The 23,203-nt window shown below is 43.4% G+C and overlaps 1 protein-coding gene across 2 annotated transcripts in view; it reads right to left on the bottom strand.

Annotated features, from left to right (window-relative positions):
* Positions 1-23,203, bottom strand: part of Tango6 (transport and golgi organization 6 homolog) — a 168,876-nt gene that overhangs the window by 117,565 nt on the left and 28,108 nt on the right. Inside the window, exons 8-12 of one of the 2 annotated variants that reach the window (XM_055621412.1) lie at positions 22,100-22,212; positions 20,290-20,466; positions 16,725-16,857; positions 13,205-13,396; positions 2,670-2,804 (exon numbers count right to left, since the gene is read on the bottom strand). In XM_055621412.1, the coding sequence (XP_055477387.1) occupies positions 2,670-2,804; positions 13,205-13,396; positions 16,725-16,857; positions 20,290-20,466; positions 22,100-22,212 (750 nt within the window). The remainder of the gene's footprint in view (positions 1-2,669; positions 2,805-13,204; positions 13,397-16,724; positions 16,858-20,289; positions 20,467-22,099; positions 22,213-23,203) is intronic. The other variant, XM_055621413.1, reaches the window with a different exon arrangement.

Genomic DNA, 23,203 nt, shown 5'->3' with positions numbered 1-23,203 from the left:
CGGTTGGAAGTACTGGCTACTCTTTTAGAAGACCTGGATTCAATCCCAGCACCCATATGGTGGCTCAGAACCATCCAAACTCTAGTTCCAGGAGATCCTACAATCCTCTTCTTACCTCCTTGAGTATCAGGTACACATGTAACATACATAAATGTATGGAGGCAAAACATTCATAAATATAAGAAAATAAATCTAAAATTTTTTTAAAGAAGCCTTTGCCAAGCAGTGGTGGCACACACCATTAATCCCAGCACTCTGGAGGCAGAGGCAGATGGATCTGTGAATTTGAGAAAGTGAGTTCCAGGACAGTAAGGGCTACATAAAGAAAAACAGAGGGATGGGTTAGTCCTTATAAATGCATGAATCAAGCAGGAAACAAACAACAACAACAACAAAAAATAGCAAACTGAGGGCAAAGGTAATGGGGGTGATGTGTGTATGTTCACTTAAACTACAAAGCCAGGGGAGCCCAGGGTGCAGTAATGAGTCAGGATAGCTCACAGGAGAGCAGGGGCAGGCCAGGGCTGGACAGGTACAGCAATTGAGGCGTGGCTGGTGAGGCAGCGGCCTCCAACAACAGGCCTCTAGAAAGGAAGGTGGGAGATTTCTGTGATTTACTTTCCATTTGTTCTACTGTCTGAAATGAATACTAAATAGGAAAATACAACACACACACAAATATAATCTATGCTTTCAATTTATAGAGACTATATAAATTAATATTCAATCAGAAAAACAAAACTCAACTAAGCTAATTAAATCCACTAACAATCCAACTTAAGCTATTCCATCTGTGAACCCTTCCTTATCACATCTAATATGACTCTGGAACCTGAGCCAAAAAATTATTTTTTCAGACACATGAAATATGAAATTAAGAATGCTAAGTAAATCCAGTGAGACATGGGATCGACACTGACAACGACCCAGATAAAACCCTTTTCCTGAAGAACAGGCAGGAGTGCCCCACCTCTGGACACTGAGACATCATGCTGTAGTCTGGGGCACCAGCTGCTGGCTGTGGGCCATTGGTTGGGCATGCTAGTTAGAGCACTGGAGATGAAACACAGGGCTAAGTGAAAGACCCACAGAGGGAAAACGTAAGTGTAGAGAGAGGCAGATTTTAATGTCGCAAGAATCAAATCAGATCTGAATGCTCGCACTCAAAAGGCATCCTCCAGGGCTCCCTCCTCCCTGGTACTGAGCCTGCTTCCACAATAGCTGCCCTGACACTCCCCTACTTCCTCGCAGTCTCCTAACTTTATTCGTCACCCAATTAACCAGTCACCCTCACAAGCATGATCTAGCCCTGCCTATCCTTTTCCTTTGCCAGTGCTGTGCCTGGGGCTCTACACCTCACTCACTGGCGTTCCATCAGTGTCTGAAGGAAACCAAGGTCTTCTCCAGGGCCGAGGCTTTGTCTCGGGTTCCTCTAATTGAAAGGATTTCTTCCACCTGTTCTACACGCTCAAACACCTACTCACTGAAGACCTCTCAGCCTAGTTTATATGTTACGTTCCCTTGGTTCCCTTCACTCTTCTTTGAGATATTACATTTAATTCTAATCACGGTTTTTAAATGGTCATTCTGTATGTGCCTCCCTTCCTGGGCTAAGGTATGAGATATAAGCCATGTCTGTCTTGTTCCCTGCTATACTCCCAGATCTTTAGCTCAGAACTTGGCTTTTTGAAACATTCAAAAAGCTAGAAATTAGAGCTGGAGAGTTGGCTCAGCAGATGGCTCCTGCAGGGGACCGGTGTTTGGCGCCCAGTAACCACACCGGACAGCTCAGGCGTCTGTGAACCCAGCCCCAGGAGATACAACAGCCTCTTCTAGCCTCAGCAGCCATCTGCACTCATGTACACACAGGCACACGCATACACAGAATTTAAGAACAGAAAAAGATCTCAAAAACTACAAATTAACCATGTAAGAACCACATAAATTAAGCTGGCCGCAGTGGTAACACACTTGTAATCCTAGCTCTTGGGAGGCAGGAAGGAATAGCAACAATGTTATGTTGAGTTCAAGGCCAGCTTGGGCTACAAGATATTCTGCCTCAAACAAAAACATTTGTTAGTTTTGTTTCATTTTTTGTTTTTCGAGACAGGGTATCTCTGGGTAGCCCTGATAGCTCAGAGTAGCCATAGCTGTCCTGGACTCACTTTGTAGACCAGGCTGGCCTCTGCCTGCCTCTGCCTCTCAGAGTGCTGGGATTAAAAAGTGTACACCGCCATGCCCAGCTAAACAAAACTCTTAAAAAGAGACTGGCAACCAGTCATGGTGGTGCACACCTGTAATCCCAGCACTTGGGAGGCAGAGGCAGGAGGATCTCTGTGTGTTCGTGGCCAGCCTGGTCTACAAAGGGAGTCCAGGACAGCCAAGGCTACACAGAGAAACCCTGTCTCAAACAACAACAACAACAACAACAAAACAAACAAACATACAAAACAAGCATGTTCTAAGTAGGAGAGAGCCGCCCTTTGACGGTGGCATCTGTTCAGGTCAGGGTGAGGTGGCATGCTTGTCATCTGTGTTAGAGATGATTTTCATTGACAACCCAACCTGGCCATCCCAGCTCTCCTGGGTCCAACATCCATTCTTGTTTTCCATGAACTTACAGAAGAAAGGCGGCAGGCCCTATTCCCCTCCACTCATGCAACACTCACCTGAACGGCTCCTCCCAGCATGACAGCCACCAGCCCCATGGACAGGCTCAGTGTTTGGGATCCCACAGTGCTCTCTGCATCACGAGCCAGGCTTGCACATGCTCTCTGCAGTGTTGCTGCTACAAAGTCCACTACCTACCGAGAAGAAAATTAGAACCAGTGAAGGCGCAAGAAACAACTGTACAGCCCATGCATCTGTTTCATCATCGTCATCATGAAAACATAATAGTTGCTTTTATGTGCCAGGAGTGGTGATCTGTATTTTCCTGCTTTTGTTTTTGGTACGTTTCTGTTTTACATTTGCCAGTTTAGTTAGAATGTTTTAAAAGATGCAATGACAGCCAAATGACAAGATGGACAGCATCAGGGTATAGCTCTTTCTAAGCAATCTACTTCAACCATCCCCTTTGGGAGTTTAGCAAGGCAGAAGCTTCTAAGTATTTCACACTCATAGTATTAGATCTTTTTCTGTTTGTTTGTTTGTTTAAATGGGGTCTTATGTACTCATATAGCCCAGGCTGGCCTTGAACTTGCTGTGGTTAAGGATGGTCTTGGATTCCTATTTTTCCTAATTTCCGTTCCCAAGTGTTGGGATTATAGATATGTGTCACCATGCCTAGTTAATGTGATGCCGGCATGTCTTTTGGGATGGAAGTCTCATGTAGCCCAGGCTGGCCTCCAAATGAATACCTCGCTGAGCATGTCCACAAATGACTGATGGTCCTGCTTCCTCTACCTCCTAAGTGCTGGGATTCCAGGTTTCTGTCACTCCTGGGTTTCTTCCTTCCTATCTTGCTTTCTTGCTTGCTTTCTTCCTCCTTTGCTCCCTGCCCATCCCCGCTTTCTTTTAATTCAGTACTGGCAAGCAAGCCCCTAGCCTTGCACTTGCTAGAAAGGGCTCTACCACTGAGCTTTAAACGCAGTCCCAAGAACCCATCTCTTATAAAGAAAAGAATTCTCCTTTGCCCCAGCCAGCCGTTTCACTTGATATTTACCCAAAGGAGATAGAAACTTATATGCTGACTGAAAAACCTGCAGGTGGTTGTTTATAGCAGCTCTAGTCATGATCCTCAAAGCTTGGCGATGACCAAGATATGCTTCATAAGGTGAGTGGATGCATAAACAGATTTGTCAAGACAATGAAAGATCATTTAGCACTAGAAGTCAGCTATTAAGCCATGAAAAGACATGGAGGAATATTAGTGTGGAGAAACACTACAAAGTAAAAGAGGCCCAGCTGAAAGGATACAAGTGAGAGGGATGACTAGACAGAAGAGGGGACAGATGACAGTGAATATAGTCTTAGGATACTAGGATGCTAGACACGTGTAACCTATTAAACTGTACAACCTCCAGAGTGAACCCTAATGCAAGCTACAGACTGAGTGACAATGATGTGTTTGTGTAGATTCATCAGTTACAACAAAGGGGTCCAGGAATGTAGCTCAGGGGTAGACTGTTTGCCTAGCAGGTAGAAGGTTTCCCATCACACACATGCTCGCGCGCACACACTTCTAACAAAGGTATTGCTCTTTGGTAACAATGGGGAGGCTAGGAAACATGGACGCAAAATACATGAGAAACCTCTGTATCTGCTCTATTTTGTCGTGAACCTAAAACTACTCTAAAAACTAAACTCAGGGCCAGGGAGGTGGACAGACGAGTGAAAGTACTTGCCAAGCAAGCCTAGCGACTGGGTTCAGATCCACAGACTCCATTGCTGGAAATGGTAGCACGTGCCTGTAATCTGGCACTCCTAGTGACATGGCAGGCAGAGACTGGACGAGTATCACGAAGTCAGAGAGGCCCATCTGAAAGGAATCTGGCAGGTCAGCTTGCCTGGAGGACATAGTACCGTGGCAAATGACAAGAGATCTTACTTCAAAATCAAGTTGTCAGGGGAAAGAGAATCAATGCCCAAGGTCACCCTCTGACCTGCATGTATGCATGCACGTACGCACACACGCACCACACAAACACACTATCATACATACATAAAAATAAACATTAGTTTCTGATCATCTAAAGTGTCATCTCAAGAAGGCTTCCTTCTTGGAGATTTCTCAGTTCCACATCTGACAGTCTAATTCTAGTAAGCAATGAATAGGGGAGAAGATACCCAATCTTATTCATAAGCCAGTGTCCTCAATCTACAAATAACCCAGAGTCATATTCTAAGTGTCAATATTTCTAAAGACTTAAGGTAGTTCATACATAGGATTTTATATAGCGTAGACTATGAGTAACTTTCAATGGAATTAATTTGGTCAGCATCATTTGAACTGAGCCTCGTAGAATTACGTTAAGTACAAACTCCTTTGAACAAACAACAGCAGACACACATCCCCGCACGTACACACGTACACGTGTATATTCAGGATTAACGGCTCAAAGGGGAGATATCATTTTGAAAATGGGAAAGTTGAGCTGGGTCATAATAAGCCTCTAAACACTATGCAAGGCTGCATGTTTAACTCTCTGGACAAATCACGTGCCGTGCTAGAATCCTTACTGCAGGCCTGCAGCTGGGAGAATGGCCTGTTAACACATGTCTTCTGGGGCCAGGCAGGAAACTGCAAAGGTTATTTAAATGTGCCTTGCATGGAAACAATGCCGGCAATTTCCATCTCCCTCTCTAACCCTGACACTGTCCTGATTTATATACCATTTTGGGACACCTAGTTGTGCCACTGAAGTTTTTAAAGTGTGCCTTGTTTTTATTTAGCTTCTCACGTTAGCAGAAGAACTGTTTAATTGCGAGAACTATCTTTTCCTAAGCACCTTTCTAGTGTATATTTTATTGTTAAAAACATTACATTTGTGTATTCCTGTGTGTGTGCATGAGTGCCCATACCACACAAGTGTGGAGGTCAGAACAATTTGTAAGAGTCTGTTCTCTTCTACCAAATGGGATGCAGGGATTAAACTCAGTTGTGAGACTTGGGGGCAAGCACCTTCACACACTGAGCCATCTCACCTGACCCATTCATTAGGTACAGTTTTGAAAAGGCTGGAAGCCAGGCATCCCAGCAGTCTTGAGGTAAAGGCAGGTGCATCTCTGAGTTCAAGACTAACCTGGTCTACAGAGCAAGTTCCAGGACAGCCAGAGCTACACAGAGAAAGCCTGTCTCAAAGAAACCCAATAAAATAAAAAGACTGGAAAACAAATAATATAATCCTATTCTTAGGGAAGAAGCAGTTTGTATGTAAACAAAACAAACAACTGAGAATCAAGAGAACATGAAATTGAGAGAGACAAAGGTCCGGGGTCACTGGGGGAGTTGGAGAAAGTAGTGGATGGGTATGACCAAAATACACTGCATAAATGTTTAAATTTTTCAAAGAAAATAAATTATTTAAAACCTGGGAGCTCTTAACTGTGAAGTAATGGCCAGTTATTAATGTATACCATCAACAAGAGTATCCTTTCTCCCAAACTTCCTTTTTGTCTGTGGAAAGGACACTGAAACAGGGTCTGATGTAGATGTAGCCTAGGCTCTCTCCCAGTCACTATGTAGCCAAGGATGAGTTTGAACTTGTGGATCCTCCTCCCACGTGCTCCAATTACTTCAGTGTCCAGCCAGCTTCCTTCCTGCAGCCCCGCGACAGCAGCTTACTTCTTGTGATTCTGATGGGGCTGGCAACCCAGGAAGAGGTCTGTAGTGACTGACCTCTTAGAGCTCAGGAAAGTTTTTCAATTTACTACCACCCAAGTTAGAGTTCCTTGAGTTCAGCATCTCTCAGGAGGCTGCTAATACGCACACGATCAAGTCAGCCTCCCGCCCCTTCACGACGTCAGCACTTTGTCAGCAAGTCACCCGTCTCCGCAGGGTCATTAAGAGGATTAAATGAGTTAATACCTGTCATGTGTTCAGAACAGAGCCTGGTAAACAGCAAATACTTAATGTTATTATTAAAGAGTGAAGTAATTGTGAACAGCTGACTCAGTAGAAGCAGAATCAGGTGGGGACAGGTGGGACAGGACACCTCGATGCAGTGTGAGTCCCCTGCTCTTCAGGGTGCTACTCCCACCCACAGCCAAAGACCCCTGAGCTCAGCCCTTGGTAAGAATAAACCTCCAGGCTGGCAAGGTGGTCCAGCAGGTGGAAGTACTTGCTGTGCAAGCCAGTCAGCTGAGTCAGCTCACTGAAGCCCAAGATGAGAGAACCAACTCCACAAAGCCACCCTGTGCCTCCACATGACACCTCCCCCACTACGCACGTGTACAACAGAATACATTTTACAGAATTAACGTAAAAGCCTCTATTCTTTCCCGGGGTGTGGGGGTGGGTGGGTGGTATAAGAAGTGGAGGAAAAGGGCCAGAGGGCTCCCCTGAATCTCACATAGCCTTAACACCAGGTTATGCTCGCACTCGGTCCCACCCTTGGAGTTTAGCTAGTGCTTCCGTTACTCCCAGGCTGCTCAGGAGGAACTCACACTATTTTGCCCTTTTCTGTTGCTCGTTTGCTTGCTTGTGTCTGGGAGGGACTTTGTTTGTTTGTCTATTTATTGAGACAAGGCCACACTTGCTTTGGGAACAGACTTTGTTTGTTTATTGAGACGATGTCACTACGTAGTTCAGGCTGGCCTAGAACTTGTGGCAGTCCTGCTTTGGCCTCTGTGCTAGAACTAGGGGCACACCCTACCTTGATGCCTGGCTTCCTTCCTTTCTAAAATCATTTCAACAGCTCTGTTGAGGGTCATTAGTTGCTTCTTAACGTCTCTCCATGCAGATGTTCAGTCTCCCAGTTTCTCAGGTTGCTAAACAGCTATGGCTCTGTACCTTACAATTTTCACTACTGTCCTTTCTCTACTACCACCCCCCTAGACACATTCTCTCTCTCAAAAAAAGAAAAAGGGAGAACTACTCTGCTGATGTAGTGATCGAGCTCAGCAGTGTGCAAGGGCTGTATGCAGTTTCTGCAAGGGCAGAGACTAGGAAGGAGCCCTGCTCACTCCCTGTTTTGGCACTGGGCTCCTTACCGATACCCTTAGGTACTCCTTCTGTCTAGAACAACTCCACTAGGCATCTCAGTAGCTCTCAACTTCCCTGGCGACAGGCCTTTACTCAAAAGCAATCTCCTGAATGTGTCTCTCCATGGCCATCTACTTACCATCCCTTTCCCTTGTCCCTTGTTCCATTTTTCTCCAGAAATGATCACTACCTGACATTTCATAATGAAATGATTGCCATATGATATACTTTGCTTTCTTTTAAAAAAAAAAAAAAAGTTTTTTAAAGCTGGACAGAGGTGGCGCCCTCAAGAGGCAGAGACAGGTGGACCTCTTGAGTTCAAGACCATCCTAGTCTACATAGTGAGTTCTGGGACAGCCAGGGCTACAGAGAAACCCGTTCTCAAAAAAAAACAAAACAAAATAAAAATGATTTATTTATTTTTATTTCATGTGTATTTGTGTTTTGCCCAAATGTGTGTCTGTGTGACGGTGTCAGATCCCCTGGAACTGGAGTTACAGACAGTTGTGAGCTGCCATGTAAGTACTGGGAATTGAACCCGGGTCCTTTGTAAGAGCAGCTAGTGCTCTCAACTGCTGAGCCATCCCTCCAGGCCCGTCTTAGTGTTCTAATTTATTATTTCCTTTGTATGAATGTAAGCTCCATGAATGCAGGTTCGTGTCTATTTTGTTTAGCTCTATATCCTTAGTACCTAGAAGAGAAGATGGCACACGGCCCAATATATGATCATGAAATCAAAGAACCTGAGATTTGGAGGAGGATCCCATCAGTAGACAGATGGGACTGCATGCCTCATTTCTCTACAGATCATAGCACAGAGAATATACCATTCCAACACACTCTACTAAGTACTAACGCATTTATTTATAAATACTTCAATATGTATTATAACAGGTAAGGAGATTTGGTTTTGACATTACAATACCATGCTATTATAACACCCAATAAGAATTCTTTAAAATCATTTTGCATGTTTAATTAGTATACACACACATATATGTGAAAACCCACAGTGGTGCTGGTGGTGCACACCTTTAATCCCAGCACTCAAGAGGCAGAAGCAGGTGGATCTCTGAATTTGAGGCCAGCCTGGTCTACACAGTGAGTTCCAGAACAACCAGGGTTACAGAGAGAAACCCTGTCTCAAAAAAACTTAAAAAAAAAAAAAAAAAAAAAGAAGAAAAAGAAAGGAAGGAAGGAAGGAAAGAAGGAAAGAAAGAAAAGGAAGAAAAGAGAGAAAGAGTTCTTTCATATTGCCTAATGCCTGGGCACAACTGTTACAAAAACATCTCATGTAATTCCTTTCTTTTTGAGACCAGGTCTCACTATGCAATCCTGGATGGCTTGCAACTCTCTGAACTCTCTGTGTATACCAGGATGGCCTCAGACTCAGAGATACCCTTGCCCCTACCTCCTCAATGTTGGCATTAAAGGTGTATGCCACCATGCCCTGCCATAGTTGCCTATAATTTTTAAAATTTATGTGTGTATGTGCTTCTCTGCGCACAGGTTAAGGGTAGAGAGGGACTTGGGTACTTTCCTCTGTTGCCTTCAACTTTATTTTATAAGGTAGGATATCTCACTGAACACAATGCTCACCAAGTGGTGGACTGGCTGGCTAGTTAGAGCCAGATCTGCTAGTCTCCACCACCTTCCCCTAACCCTGTAAGCGTTGGGTTTACAGACGTACACTAACAAGCCCAGCTTCTTACATGGGTGTTGGGGATTCAAACTCAGGTCCTTATGCTTGCATGGTAAGCACTTTACTGACTGAGCCATCTCTTCAGTCCCCCAGTTGTTTACCTGAATCTAGCACTGGTTCCCTCATGTATTTATTTAGGGTTTTGATTTGTTTTGTTTTGTTTTTTGAGACAGAGACTCACTATGTAGCTCTGGCTGTCCTGGAACTCACTGTGTAGGCCTTGAACTCAGAGAGATCTGCCTACCTCTCTCTGCCTCCCTATTGCTGGAATTAAAGGCATGAACTACCATGCCCAGCTTGGTTCTTTTCTTTTCTTTTCTTTTTAAATGCTATTTACTTGATGAAGAAACAGAAACACATGCTCTGTAGGTTTTCACATTCTGGATCTGGCTGATTGTTTCCTCAGGGCTTTGCTTTGCATAGCACTCCAGCATCTGCATTTCCTTCATTAATTCAGGTTCAAGGTTCTATGCTGAGGTCTGAACCCTTCCCAACTGCTCTATACTTCCTACTGAGCGCATGTGGGGTCACAATGACCTGCTTGTCCATTGATGCTGACAGGAGACCAATCTGTCCATGACAAAATATTTAGCACAGTGTGCACTGCTGTCTGCATTAATCCTGCAATGTACTGAAAAGTAAGATGCAGAGGAAGGAAATCTTACACGAAGATACGATGAAGTAGAATAAAACTCTAATGGCAATATTTACACAGGAAGTGGGTACAAGGCATTCACTACAAAGTTTCTTTCAGTAAATAAATATCCCTCATTAATACGCTAGATTAACACATATCACACACACACACACACACACACACACAAGAAAAAGCCAGGTATAGTGGTACACAAACGTAGTCCCAGCAATGTGGAGACAGAGGCAGAAGAATTTCTGAGTTCTAGGCCAGCCTGATCTACATAGCCAAGTTCCAGGTCAGCCAGGGCTACACAGTGAGACCCTGTCTCAAAAACCAAACCAAAAACAAATAGAATGATTACTAAAAAGTCTTTCAAACTTGAAAATTTTTATAATATGGAGGAGGCAGTCTGTTTCACTGGGCACACACAGTGTTCCATCCACGGCCGTTCTAACCATTTTGGTAGGCAATGGTATTACCTAAATTAGGCAATACCTAAATCCATGATTTCATTAGAGATTTGCAAAAGTAGTTTTTTAGTTCCCTTTAAACGGTTTTTTCTGGGACCGTCCCAAAGGGCAAGGCATCTACCAACTAATCTATGATGCCCTGTGGTTCTCCTATGAAGAAAAATGCCCCTCCATTGCTTATCTGATTAAACTGGGATCTAATTACTAAGGAAAGGCAAGATAAATGCTTTCTTCATTCCCTTTGATTATCAATTTACAAAATAACGACCAGATGCCCTGACAATCTCTAAAGACTCCCATGAGGCTTTAAAAATAATTTTCTATCTTTGATGTGTCTACCGTAGCCGTTATTCCTCTGAATGCTGCAGTTGTGCTGTGTGTTGCAACAAGCATCCCTTCAAGGTGGCTCCAGACTGCTACCGCCGTGACCCCATTAAATTCAGACAGCTTCCTTGTGCCTGGGCACATCAAGCTGCCTTGAAGCTCATAATGTACACTCTTTACCCTAGACCTCAAATCAACCTTTATCCCAGACAGTGCTGGGTGCTTTGAGTAGAAATGGTTTTATAGACTCCACTCTGGAACCAGGGCACTTACTGCTGCTGGCTGCCATTGTTCCTGGCCCCAGTAGGGTACCACACAAGGAAATACCTGTTGTTTTTAGAAAAAACATTAACTATGCATTCACACTAATATTTCCAACTGAAACTCAAGAGTATAGGGATTTTATGCTAGTTCGTTGGTTTTATTACCTTTTTCTTATACTAAAAATCTTTATTCCTAATAATATAATACCTAACAATATGATTTCAAATGACATATAGCTTATTTTCTTTGTGTGTGCACGTGCATGTGAGTGTGCTCATGTGTTTCAAAATAATATGTCAATTTCGTCACTAGCAGTGAGATTACAAAGCACAATTTGGTACTTCCTGGTGGTTCTTTTGTTCTGGAACATTTGAAATAACCTGTGGAAAGGGTGATACAATGGGTCAGCTCATCTTTTGTACCAGCCTAACACCACTGTTCTTTAATTAGGAGTGAAGGAGGTAAGTGCAGAGGCGAAAGCCCTATCAGTTTTTAGAACACTTCTCCTTCTACCCAGCACCCTGACACAGAGACAGGCCTGGATGAGGAAGTCTCCAGGAACCACACAGAAACAAATCACCCTGCCAAGCAACATGGGGTCAGTGAACTGAAGGAGTGAGGGGCTCAGACAGAAATCGGGGACATAATTCCTGTTAAACAGGCAAGCTAAGTGAGAGCTGACAGGCAGCAGCTAGCATTCTCAGCGGGAGCTCTTAGTGACATGCTGCTTAGCAACACGGACGACAGATGACAATGACAACCACACAAAGACAGGGAGGATCAGATTTAAGTGTGACAATCAAACCACCTTACAAATGGCTGTTCACCAGACAGGCACAACTAATTCTGGTTAAGTGGTGAAATATGGTCCCTCATTGCTTCCACGCTGTTACTTTTATCTCCTACTTTTTAAAAGGTAGTAAAAATGATGTCTCAATCAATGAAATTCAGGGGCTGACCCACACAGCAACTCTAGGCCAAAGGCATTGTTTTTAGAATGTCTTAAAACTGTTCAGGATGCTGTGGAGATAAACTGTGAATTGGAAGATGCATGAAATTTTAAATGGTCTTATTAACACGTTTTTTGGTTTGTTTAGTTAGTTGTTTTTTTTAAGACAGGGTTTCTCGGTGTAGCCCTGGCTGTCCTGAAACTTGCTCTGTAGACCAGGCTGGTCTTGAACTCAGATATCCTCCTGCCTGTCTCCTGAGTGCTGGGACTAAAGGTATGTGCCACCACAAAAGGCCTAACAGTTTTTTCAAATTTGAATTCTAATTCTTCTCAAAGAGTGTGTGTGTGTGTGTGCGCGCGCACACGCGCACGCAGGGACCAGAAGAGGGTGTCAGGTCCTGCTCCATCCCTCTACCCTGTTCATTTCAAATAGAGTGTCTCACTGCACCTTAACCTATGCTGTGGTCAGAAAGCCCCAACAACCCTTTGTCTCTGCCCTGCACAAGACCTGGGGTTACAGTCATGTGTGGTCACACCCAGCTTTTTACATAGGTACTGACTATGCAAACACAAGTTCTCATGTTTGAACAGCAAGTGCTCTCACCCTCTGAGCCATTACTCCAGCCCTTCATTCACAACATTTGACCTATGTGGAACTTTAAAACAAACAAACAAACAAACAAAAAAAGACTTTCAGGCTTTCATTTGAGCATACTAAATCAACACCTCTAAAAGGGAGCCAGGCGCCGCACACTTTTTAGATCCTAGGTGATTTTACTTGCACTCAAAGTTGACTATCACTCTAGTGTAACAAATATGTAAAGCAGTTCTCGAAGTTTTATGTAGCTGAGACTCGCATCAGGAACTTGGTAAGCAACTCAAAGTATGAAAGACTGATTCAGCTGGTGTGAGCTTAATTAATAGGCTTCATGCTTAACCAGAATTCCAAGAAATATGGAAGGGGTACCACCAAATTGCACTCTAGACAGCTGTTTTTGAGGCAGGGCCTTAGTACCTAGCCCTAGCTGGCTTGGAACTCACTCTGTGGAGAAGGCGGCCTTGAGATTTGCCTGCCTCTGCCTTCAAGCACTGGAATTAAAAGTGTGCACCACCATGCCCAGCTAAGCAACATTTGTTGTTTGAAAATAAAATAAAATAAAATAAAGAAACCACAGTAGCCGCAGGCTGGATCCAGAACATGGTAGCTACTAACCTGAGTGACGTGTGTAAACATCTGCTCAGACATTCTCTCACACAGGACAGCCAGCAACTGCAGGACCAGCAGCTTCCGCTCTCGGTCTTCTATAAGCAGAACCTGGTGTTGCTCTAATTCCAGGAGGCTCGCATAACAGGAGGGTTTGGGTTTGAACTCTGCTTCATTTTCCACTACCAGCTGAGACAGCTCCTAGAAGCATAGGAAGAAAGAAAGAGTGAAGAAAAAGCCAGCGGCACTAAGGACTTGGCAATCATATGTAGGAAGTAATCGGTGATTGTTGCATACTCCTGAAATCCCTGTTACTCAGAAGGCTAAGGAAAGAGGATTACAGGTTTGAGGTCCACTGAGGCTACAGAAAGAGTACAGGACCACCCTGGATGACTCAGTGAGACCTGCCACAAAATTAGAAAGTAAAATGAGCCAGGGGTATAGCTTTGTGATGGTTCTTGTCTAGTATATATAAGTCCTGAGTTCAACTCCTAGTACTGAAAGAAAAGAAAAACATATGCTATAGAGTAATATGCATATAGTAATACCATATATATGAACTTATACACATGTGCACACACACACACAGCACTGGTTTGAGGGAGAAAACCAACTCAGGGAAGCTGTGCTCTGGCCTCCACACATGCACAGTGGCACATACATGCCCTCACTCCCATATATACACAAACACACACAAATAAGTATAAGAAAAGACTTGTTTGACAAACTTTTTATATTTTCACAGTTCTATCCCTAGCCTTCCCTGAGCTGAGCCTTCAGATGATATAACTTAGCCAAAGTCCTTTTAGAGACCATTAGATGCCCTTCCTTTAAGACAAGTCAGAACTAAACCTGTTAGTGGAGATTTCCTTGCTGTGGGTTTGGTAAGCTTTCAGGCACCCTTCTCCACTGCGAACCGCCATGGAAAGGGAAAGCCTTAAGTTCCCTAACAATTAGTGCTTTGGTGATGTAGCTGACAGCTGAGAGTGATGGTGTTCAACTGTGCCTGGGTAATTTTCCTCCCCAGGGGACATTTTTGGTTGTCATAATTGGGAGGTTAACATAGGCATTTAGTGGGTAGAGGTCACAGACGCCGCTAAATATCCTACAAAAAACAAGACAATCACACTTATCTAGACCGAACACACTTATTTAGAACGAATGTCAATTTTGCCAAGATGAAGTTTCTCTGGTTTCATGCATGGCTTCCTAAACATTTCAACTCACAATCTCTTTTCCCTGAAAAACTTTAATACAACTCCATGTATGGTCATTTATAAAACAGGTATACTAGCCAAGCATATAGTGGTAATAAATTATAAAGAAATTTACATTAAAACAATTCTTTGGCATACAAATGCTCTAACCATTTATTAAAAATAAACTAATTTGCATACTAATGAGGTGGGTGTGCTTGATTAATTTTACATGAAGAATTCAACCTTGAATATTTGATACTGCTGAATGCACAGCATCTTCAGAGCTGAGTGACATTTTGATTTATAATCATCAGTATGGAGAACTCAATTTCCCTTAAATATATAATGCAAAATTGGTGAAATCAGTTGAGGGGCATTTCAAAACTTATTTGAAATTCTGACCAAGGCCAAAAGTCATTTAATGGTTTGTTTTGTGTGTGTATTCTTTTTGGTTTTTTTTGAAAGATCAAGTTCAGCAGCCCAGTCAGCAATTTTAAAATATTCATTAGTATGCATGTGTCTGTGTGTGGGTATGTTCATGTGAGTGCAGAAACAACCAAGGTAGCCAGAAGAGGATGCTGGGTCCTGTGGTGCTCAAGAAGTTGGAGGGCCTCACATGGGTGCTGAGAACCAGATTCAAGTCCTCTGGAGGACCAGCAAACGCTCTTAACCTCTGAGCCTCTTTCCAGCACCTCAACCAACAATTTTTAAATGAAAATTTCTAACACAATAAAATTAAGATACACTAATGTATTATTTACCTGCTGAGGAATGACGGTTGGAAAATTATTATGTGTGTGCTCAGAATCAGCGCCTCAGTGAGGTTGTGGGTACAACAGCTATCAGAAACACCCTGCGCTCACTCCCCATCTGATTTTGAATTAAGTTTTGGATATTCTGAGTTCAGAAACGTTTTAGTGTTGACCCCCACATTCACTCTGTGACCCCCTCTGGAGTCGTGACTCATGGACTCAGAGGCCTGGATTGGCTGGATAAGCTTAGCTGGTAGAGGACTTGCCTAGCACGCATGCATCCCTAGGTTCCATCCCTCGATCTGTACAACACACACTTGTAATCCTACACTCACAGGTAGAGGCAGGAAGATCAGAAGTTCACGGTCATCACTGGCCACCTAGGCTGCATGAGACCCTTCAAAAAACAAACAAACAAAACAAATCGGGATTTAGAATAAATCCCTTTGATTGAATGGTGGTGGTAACATTCTGTTCTGTTTTGGAAGCAATCTCAATATGTAACCTGGGCTGGCCTGAGAATCAAAAATCCTACTGCCTCTGCTTTCTGAGTATGGCTATTACAGGCTGATTTGGACCTTTTTTTGATTCTTTTTTTTTTTAAGATTCATTTTTATTTTATGTGTGTGAGTGTTTTGCCTACATGTACGTATGTACACTTTGTATGTGTGTGTGTGGTGCCCGTAAAGGTCAGAAGAAGGCCCTGGATCCCCTGGAACTAGAGTTACAGAAGGTTGTGGGCCACTATGTGAGTACTGGGAACTGAACCCAGGTCTTCTGCAAAAGCAGCCAGTGCTCTTAACCAAAACTCAGCCAATACCAAAGCAGCCAAATAATTGCCCATCTCCTTAGAATATCAGAGCATGTGGCTGAGACGGAAGTGAACATGGAGATGAGAAAGCTTCAAAAAGAAACTCCCCCTTCTTCAAGTTCTAGGAACAGCAGCTTCACAGTCCCAGCTACCACCCAGCCTTAAACTCCACAGATGTTCTCTTCTGGCAGCCTTGAGAAAGTGCAAATAGCAAAGCTGGAGGTCACCAGCAGACAGCAGGCAGAGCTCATGTTTTTTGGGTACAAGTTACTACTGGAGATTAGGGCCAAAGGCGACACAGCAATGGGCACTCAGCAAGAAACCGGAAAAGATTTCAAGTGGTTACAGAGTGAAATGAGGGAGGCAGAATGGCTAAGTCTCCTTCCAAATACCTGACAGCACACAGTCAGAAAGGGTAAGGGATTACTCTGCGGCTGTGAAACCTGCTATTAACTTCAAAAGAGTTCTTACTGTCAACACGGAGCAGATTAACTCTTTCATAGATCAACAAGGCTGCTTTGTTCACAGCGAACATCTCAGTGCAGACTACCCTGAAGGCAGTCACAGCACACTGGTACCACCGACAGTCCTTCTCTTGCCCACTCCAAAGCCTACGAGGAACTAAATTACTCTTTGTCTTGTGTTCATTTGTCCTAACTGGAAGCTAACTTTTAGGGATCTAAAATTATGAATGCCTTAAAAAAAAGGTCAGAGGCTCTCCTGGAGCTGGCCCCAGAATGAAGTGATGTGACTGTGTGGGCTCCTACCTTCAAACAAAAGATGAAGAAGTCTCCTGCTAAACCACACTCCTGGCAGTGGGACAGCAAGTCCCCAAGATGCTCCATCTGGATCTGCTCTGAAGACACCTTCTGGTACAGGGCTTCGTCTTCATCATCGCTGCTACACAGGGTAAGATTGGTCACATCAGTGTCAACAAACACAGACGCCTTAGCAATTTTCTTTGCTAAAAGGTTTATTTTGTGTGACTACAGGGTCACATGTGCACTGGCACAGAGTTGAATGTAGATATCAGAGAACAATTCTCAGCCATCACTTCTCTCCTGACCCCTTGAGGGATCCAGGAATCCAACTCAGGCTCAAGCCTGAGTATAAGCACCTCTACCTGCGGCCCCATCCCAGCAGCTGGAACTTCATGGTAACACTCCAAAGTAACCTATTTCCATATAGGTAATCTTTGGATAGACCCTGAAAATACTTTTCTATATCTCCATGCTCAAGAATGCAAAGCACTTATTATTAGAAGTTAAGCTACTGGGGCTGGAGAGACGGCTCAGTGGTTAAGAGCACTGTCTGCTCTTCCAAAGGACCTGGGTTCAATTTCCAGCACCTACATGGCAGCTCACAACTGTCTGTACCACCAATTCCAAGGGATCTGACACCTTCACACATAAAATAAAATTAAATAAATTACTAAAAAAATTTTAAAAAGAAGTTAAGCTACTATACCCTATATTATCATTTATTTCTCAAACAGGAAAAGATTTTTGAAGGAAGTAGCTGTAAAGATGATCACTGAAAAAAATAAAAAATAAAAAAGTCAGATGTCTTAAGAAAAAAAGAAAAAAGATGATCCTTGGTGCCTATCCCTATAATGACAACATTTGGGATAATACAGGATGACTGCTTCAACTTTGAGGCTAGCCTGGGATACATAGGAAGTTCTAGACCAACCTGAGATACACGGTGAAAAAACAGCAACAATAAAAAAAAGAAAGAAAAGAAAAAGAAAAAGAAAGGAAAAGAAAAAGGGACTGGAGAGATGGCTCAGCGGATGGGAGCACTGTCTGTTCCTCCAGAGGTCGCGAGTTCAATTCTCAGCAACCCCATGGTGATTTACAGCCATGTATACTGGAATCTGATGCCCTCTTCTGGCATGTAGGCGCACATGCAGATAGAGCACTCACACATAAAATAAATAAATAAAATCTTAAAAAAGAAAAGAAAAAAATCTGGCTCCAAAGATCATATCTAAGTGCTCATATAGATTGAGTTTTTGTTCTGTTGGTTTATATTGAGACTGGGTCTCATTATGTAGCTGAGGCTGGCATGGACTTTGTAATGGCCTTGAACTCACAGAGATCTGCCTGCTTCTGCCTCCCAAATTCAGGGAATTAAATGTGTATACCACCACACCTGGCTTAAAATTTCTTTAAAACAACTTCTTACTGGAAACTTCTGCTGGGCTAATGGCAGAGAAATATGAAAGTGGTAAAACAGATCAAACTGCCTGCCCTGCCCCTGGGGAACTAGCAAGGCTTTTGGAGCAAATGACAGCACCCGAAAACAGACACACACAGACACACAGACACACAGACACACACACCCCACACGCGCACACAGTTTTCAATCTTTTGGAAACTCTGAGTGTTTTAAGTATCAGCCCTATTAAAAATAAAAAATAAAAAATAAAAAGCCCAGGTGTTCATGTAACTTTTGTGTGTGCGTGCGTAGAACATCAAAAGGGCTACATCCCTAACCTGAACAGACACCCCAGATTTTAAGGAGTGGTTGCTTCGGCAGTGAACGGGGATTCATTTAATCACTGATTACTAACTGTATTCTCATCAGGAAGTAAAATAATGGTTTCCGTGAGAACTGCTGGTTTTCATGTATACATCATGTACTAATTAAACATGCCAAATAACTTTAAACTCTATTAAACTCAATAGGCTCAGTTAATAGAACTGCTAATGTTCAACATTTCTCAGGAAACTTCTATTTCTTCTCCTTCTCCTTCTCCTTCTTCTTTTTTAACCTGTGGAGCCCTGGCTGTCTCCTGGAACTTACTCTGTAGACTAGACTGGCCTCAAACTCCGAGATCCGCTCGCCTCTGCCTCCCAAGTGCTGGGATTAAAGGCATGTGCCACCTCCTGGCTTGTTTCCCCTTTTATTTTAGCTTGTTTTTTTATTCATGTGTATGTTTTTCCCCCAGTTTCCTGAAGTCTATCATATTCAGTGTATGTTTTAAAATTACACCAAGCTGCCAGGTGGTCCAGGTGGCCCACGCACTTGGGAGGCAAAGGCAGGTGTATCTCTTGAATTCAAGGCTAGCCTGGTTTACAGAGTGAGTCCCAGGACAGCCAGAGATACACAGAGAAACCCTATCTCAAAACAAAACCAAATAAAACATTTTCGCCAAGCTAATCTGAATATAAAGTTAAATTTAAGCACTTTAACAAACAGCAACACTTTGAATGTCACCGGGAGGGAGCCGCTGGGCCAGTGGCATACTACTTGTCTACAGCCAACAGAAGTTTAGGTTCTTAAAAAACAGCACCCTCCACAGATCATCAGAAAGCAGAAATAACACAGACTCCAATTGAGAGCACAGCTCAGTTGTCTAATATGCATGTGGCCCTAGGTTTAGTCTTAGCACCACAAAAATAAAACAAAATAAAATACTTATGAGACAGAGAAATAAATTATCAACTCTACTAATATCTATTAAGTACTTTTTAATCCATTCTTACCAGAAACAAACCTCATTACAGAACATCTTTGATCTTTGATGTTCTATAATGACAATTTCCCTTAACAATAAGGCTAGATGGCTGGGTGGTGGTGGTGCACGCCTTTGAGCCCAGCACTCAGGAGGCAGAGGCAGGCGGATCTATGTAGTTTGAAGCCAGCCTGAGCTACAGAGTGAGTTCCAGAACGGCCAAGGATACACAGAGAAACCCCAAATCAAAAAAAAAAAAAAAAAAAAGAAGAAGAAAGAAAGGAAGGAAGGAAGGAAGGAAAGAAAGAAAAGAAAAGAAAAGGCTGGGGAGGGGACAAGAGAGCTCTCTCAGAGGACCTGGGCTGGATTCCTAACATCCACACAGTGGCTCATAACCATCTGTAACTCCAGCTCCAGAGGACTGACATCCTCTGCTGCACCAGGCATGCAGCATGTGCTGTACAGGCATATATGCAGCACAACACCCATACATATAACATAAATGCATAAATAATATTTTAACTAAAAAAAAGACCTCTAAGGGCAAACTGCTCCCTGAGTCACAAACAGACTGGTTGCCCTGGTGTCGAGGGTGACATGTGCTGCCCTTTGCTCTGATTCACTGGCAAACACTGAGCAGCGACTGGGCTTGCTGTGAGGCTCCAGTAAACCACACCCACTATTAGCTGGCATCTTGGACTATCACCCAGAGGATCATTTAAGGTTCTGGTTTCTTTAAAGACTATAAATAGCAAGTGCCTTGGCTGCCTCTTTCTGGTTTCCTTTCCAACAGCGCCCCGTAGCGGCTGACTCACAGAACAGCGCCATATATAGAATCTATGAGGCCTGACAGCAGAGGGTGGTGGGCTCACCTAATGGCCTCTTTGATGGAAATCAGAATGCCACCTTGTGAGGCCGCTTTAAACTGACACTGAGGGTGGAGAGCCGGCGCAGCTTTGTCCAACCCTGAAATCGCTTTCAGGCTGGCAATTGCTTTCTTCCTTTCCAGCTTCACCAGAATCCATAACAAGATCTCTTGGCAAAGTGACCTGGCAGAAAAAGCAGTTATGAATGAATGAATGAGCTTGTCATCTTACTCCACGAAGCTAAGAAGCTATGTAGAAAAAGAAAGACTGTTGGGTTCCACTTCATCCCAAATGCCGCCCCCCATCACTGGATGCTCACACAGGGAAGGAAGCATGCATCTTGCAAATTTCAGAGTACAAATGCCCTGGAAGTCACCCAGGAACAGCCTTGGCTCTAAAAGCAGCTCTAGTTACCACATGAGTACCATGTGACTTTTTTTTCCCCCTTTTCTGTATTACAAGTGTGCTCTACCTTTAGATCAGACACTGAATAAAAGCTTGCACTGCAAAAAATAAAAATAAAAATAAATCTCTCCTCAGGGGATCAAGAGCTGGTGACCAACAATAGCCTCTCAGCGAGAGAGTGATGATTCCTTTATTGGTGCCATGTAACTAGGAGGGGCTGGGACAGGCGTATGCACCCAGTGCACCCTCCCTGCTCGTCTTTGATGAGGATGAACAGTGCTATGAGAACTTAGCTTGTCTTTTTTGAGATTCATTTCTATTTTTAGGCTGGACATAGTGGCACATGCCTTTAATTATAACTGCAGGGCTGAGCATCTTTCTTCAGCATCAGCAGCCATGCTAATGACTGCTACGAGTTATTGAGCTCATCATTTGCCAGAGACTGTGCTTGGGACTCCAGTACACACTGCCTCCATAGTAACCCAGTTAAGACATTCTAATGTTGTTATATCAGATTATAGGCAAGGTTTTCTTTGCTTTTTCCTTTTATTTCTGTAGTGCTAGGGATCAAATCCAAGGGTCTTAAGCATACCAGGTGTGTGCTCTACCACTAAGCTACATCCCTGACCTGCTCCAAATCAGAATTCTATAGACTTTAAAAAGGAAATAACTATAAACTCTTACCAGGTAGAGGAAATGCCACAAATAACTGAAAACAGCTATTACAAAGTGAATCTTTTGAAAAATTAATTTATTTAATTTTATGTGTATGAATGTTTTGCCTGTATGTATGTCTGTGCACTGCACACATGCTTACTGAAGGCCAAAAGATAGCATCAGATCCCCTGGGACTGGAGTTACAGTTGTTAGCCTTCATGTGGGTGCTGGGAATCGAAGCAGGGTCTTCTGGAAAAGCAGCCAGGGCTCCTAAACCACTGAACCATCTCTCCGGCCCCTAAATAACTCAGTTTTAAAGTAACTCAGAAAGGTGTTTTCTCGACGACCAAGACGCCCTTCACTTTTGTAATGGACACTCATCATGGAAAGGCCAAATCCCAAGCTAAGCTATGCTCTGTGACATTCTCAAACTTGTTCTCCAACACTCCACCAGGACCTTATCATTAATCACCCGTTTCCTCCTTCCCAGGGACAGTGAAATGCAGTATTTCTTACTGATCAAACAACGGCATGCTTATCCATGGAAATACCTTTCACTTCGGTGTTCAGAAAATCATCCCAAAAACTACATACAATTCCCCTTAACCTGCCAAATCCTCATTCTTTTCTGCATAAGCTGAGTAAGAGAATCCCAAACATCTTCCTGACTTGGAGAGAAAACAGCACCCTAATTTAAACTGCACTATTTACAAAGGGGATTCTAACTCTAAGCAAATAAATTCTGCTTGCTTACCTTATGTGAGAGACGCTCTGCTTGGTAAAAGAGTAGAGAGAAAAGAGCACCCTGAGGAGTGGAAGCAGGGAGTCCAGCAACACTGGGAGAGGCTCATTTGCCACCACATACACCTAGGGACAAGGACACAGTGAGACATAGCATGACCAGGCCAGGGCAACAAGAGCTCAACACCAACCTTATCTTAAACAGACCTTTCTTCTGATACACACAGTTCATCTTGGCAATGAAATCATGTCTGTTGAAAGCAGCGAGGGCTAAGTTCCAGCACCTTCTCTCATGTACAGATAGAAAAACAGCCCAAAGACAAGGGAATCCACCCATTTCCTGACCCCTTTCCTTCCCAGCTTCTGGCTATCTCTGAGGCCCCTGGTATGTCTACTGTAATGTGTAAAGTAACTGCCCTCCTGCTGAAGGCTGGAGGTTAACAGTTAATTATTATCACATAGGAAAACTAAAAACTGGTCTGAAGAAGGCCTTGAGCTCACTGGTGGGGCCTGTGCTGGACTGTCCTTGGAGCTGAAAGGGAAATTAAACTAAAACCTAGATTAGAAACAAAACAGTTCACTGTGGCTCATCATTCCAAACTATGATGCCTCATAGCTGTCCTATTCTCTCCAAATCAAGAAATGTCCAAAGGATTTGCTCATGGTAGCTCACACCCAAAATCCCAGCACTCAGGACACCAAGTCAAAAGGTGCTGTGAGTTTGAGGCCAGCTAGGACTATAGCTTTAAAAAAGGCATTATGGCTATAATCTCAGCACCACTGAGGAAGATCATTGAAAGTTTTAGGTCAGACTGGTTAACACAGCAAGTTCCAGGTTAACCTGGGCTACATAGCAATACCTTGTCTTTAGTGGGGGGAGGGGTAGAGAGATGGTTCAGTCAGTAAAAGAACTTAATCTGAGAACATGAGCACATGAATTTGATCCCCACATGAAAAGCTGGGCATAGCCACAAGGTACCTGCAACCCTAGGCTAAGAAGCAGAGACAGAAGTATCTGTAGTGCTCTCTGACTAGCCAGTCTACCCAACTCGATGAGCCCAGCATAATGAAAGACCCTATCTCAAAATATAACATGGAGAGTGAGTCAAGAAGACAG

This window comes from Psammomys obesus, unplaced genomic scaffold (genome assembly GCF_907164565.1).
Source record: "Psammomys obesus unplaced genomic scaffold, mPsaObe1.curated_primary_1811, whole genome shotgun sequence".
NCBI lineage: Eukaryota > Metazoa > Chordata > Mammalia > Rodentia > Muridae > Psammomys > Psammomys obesus.
Note: the sequence above shows the minus strand (reverse complement) of the source record. Positions and strands in the feature narration are given on the sequence as shown.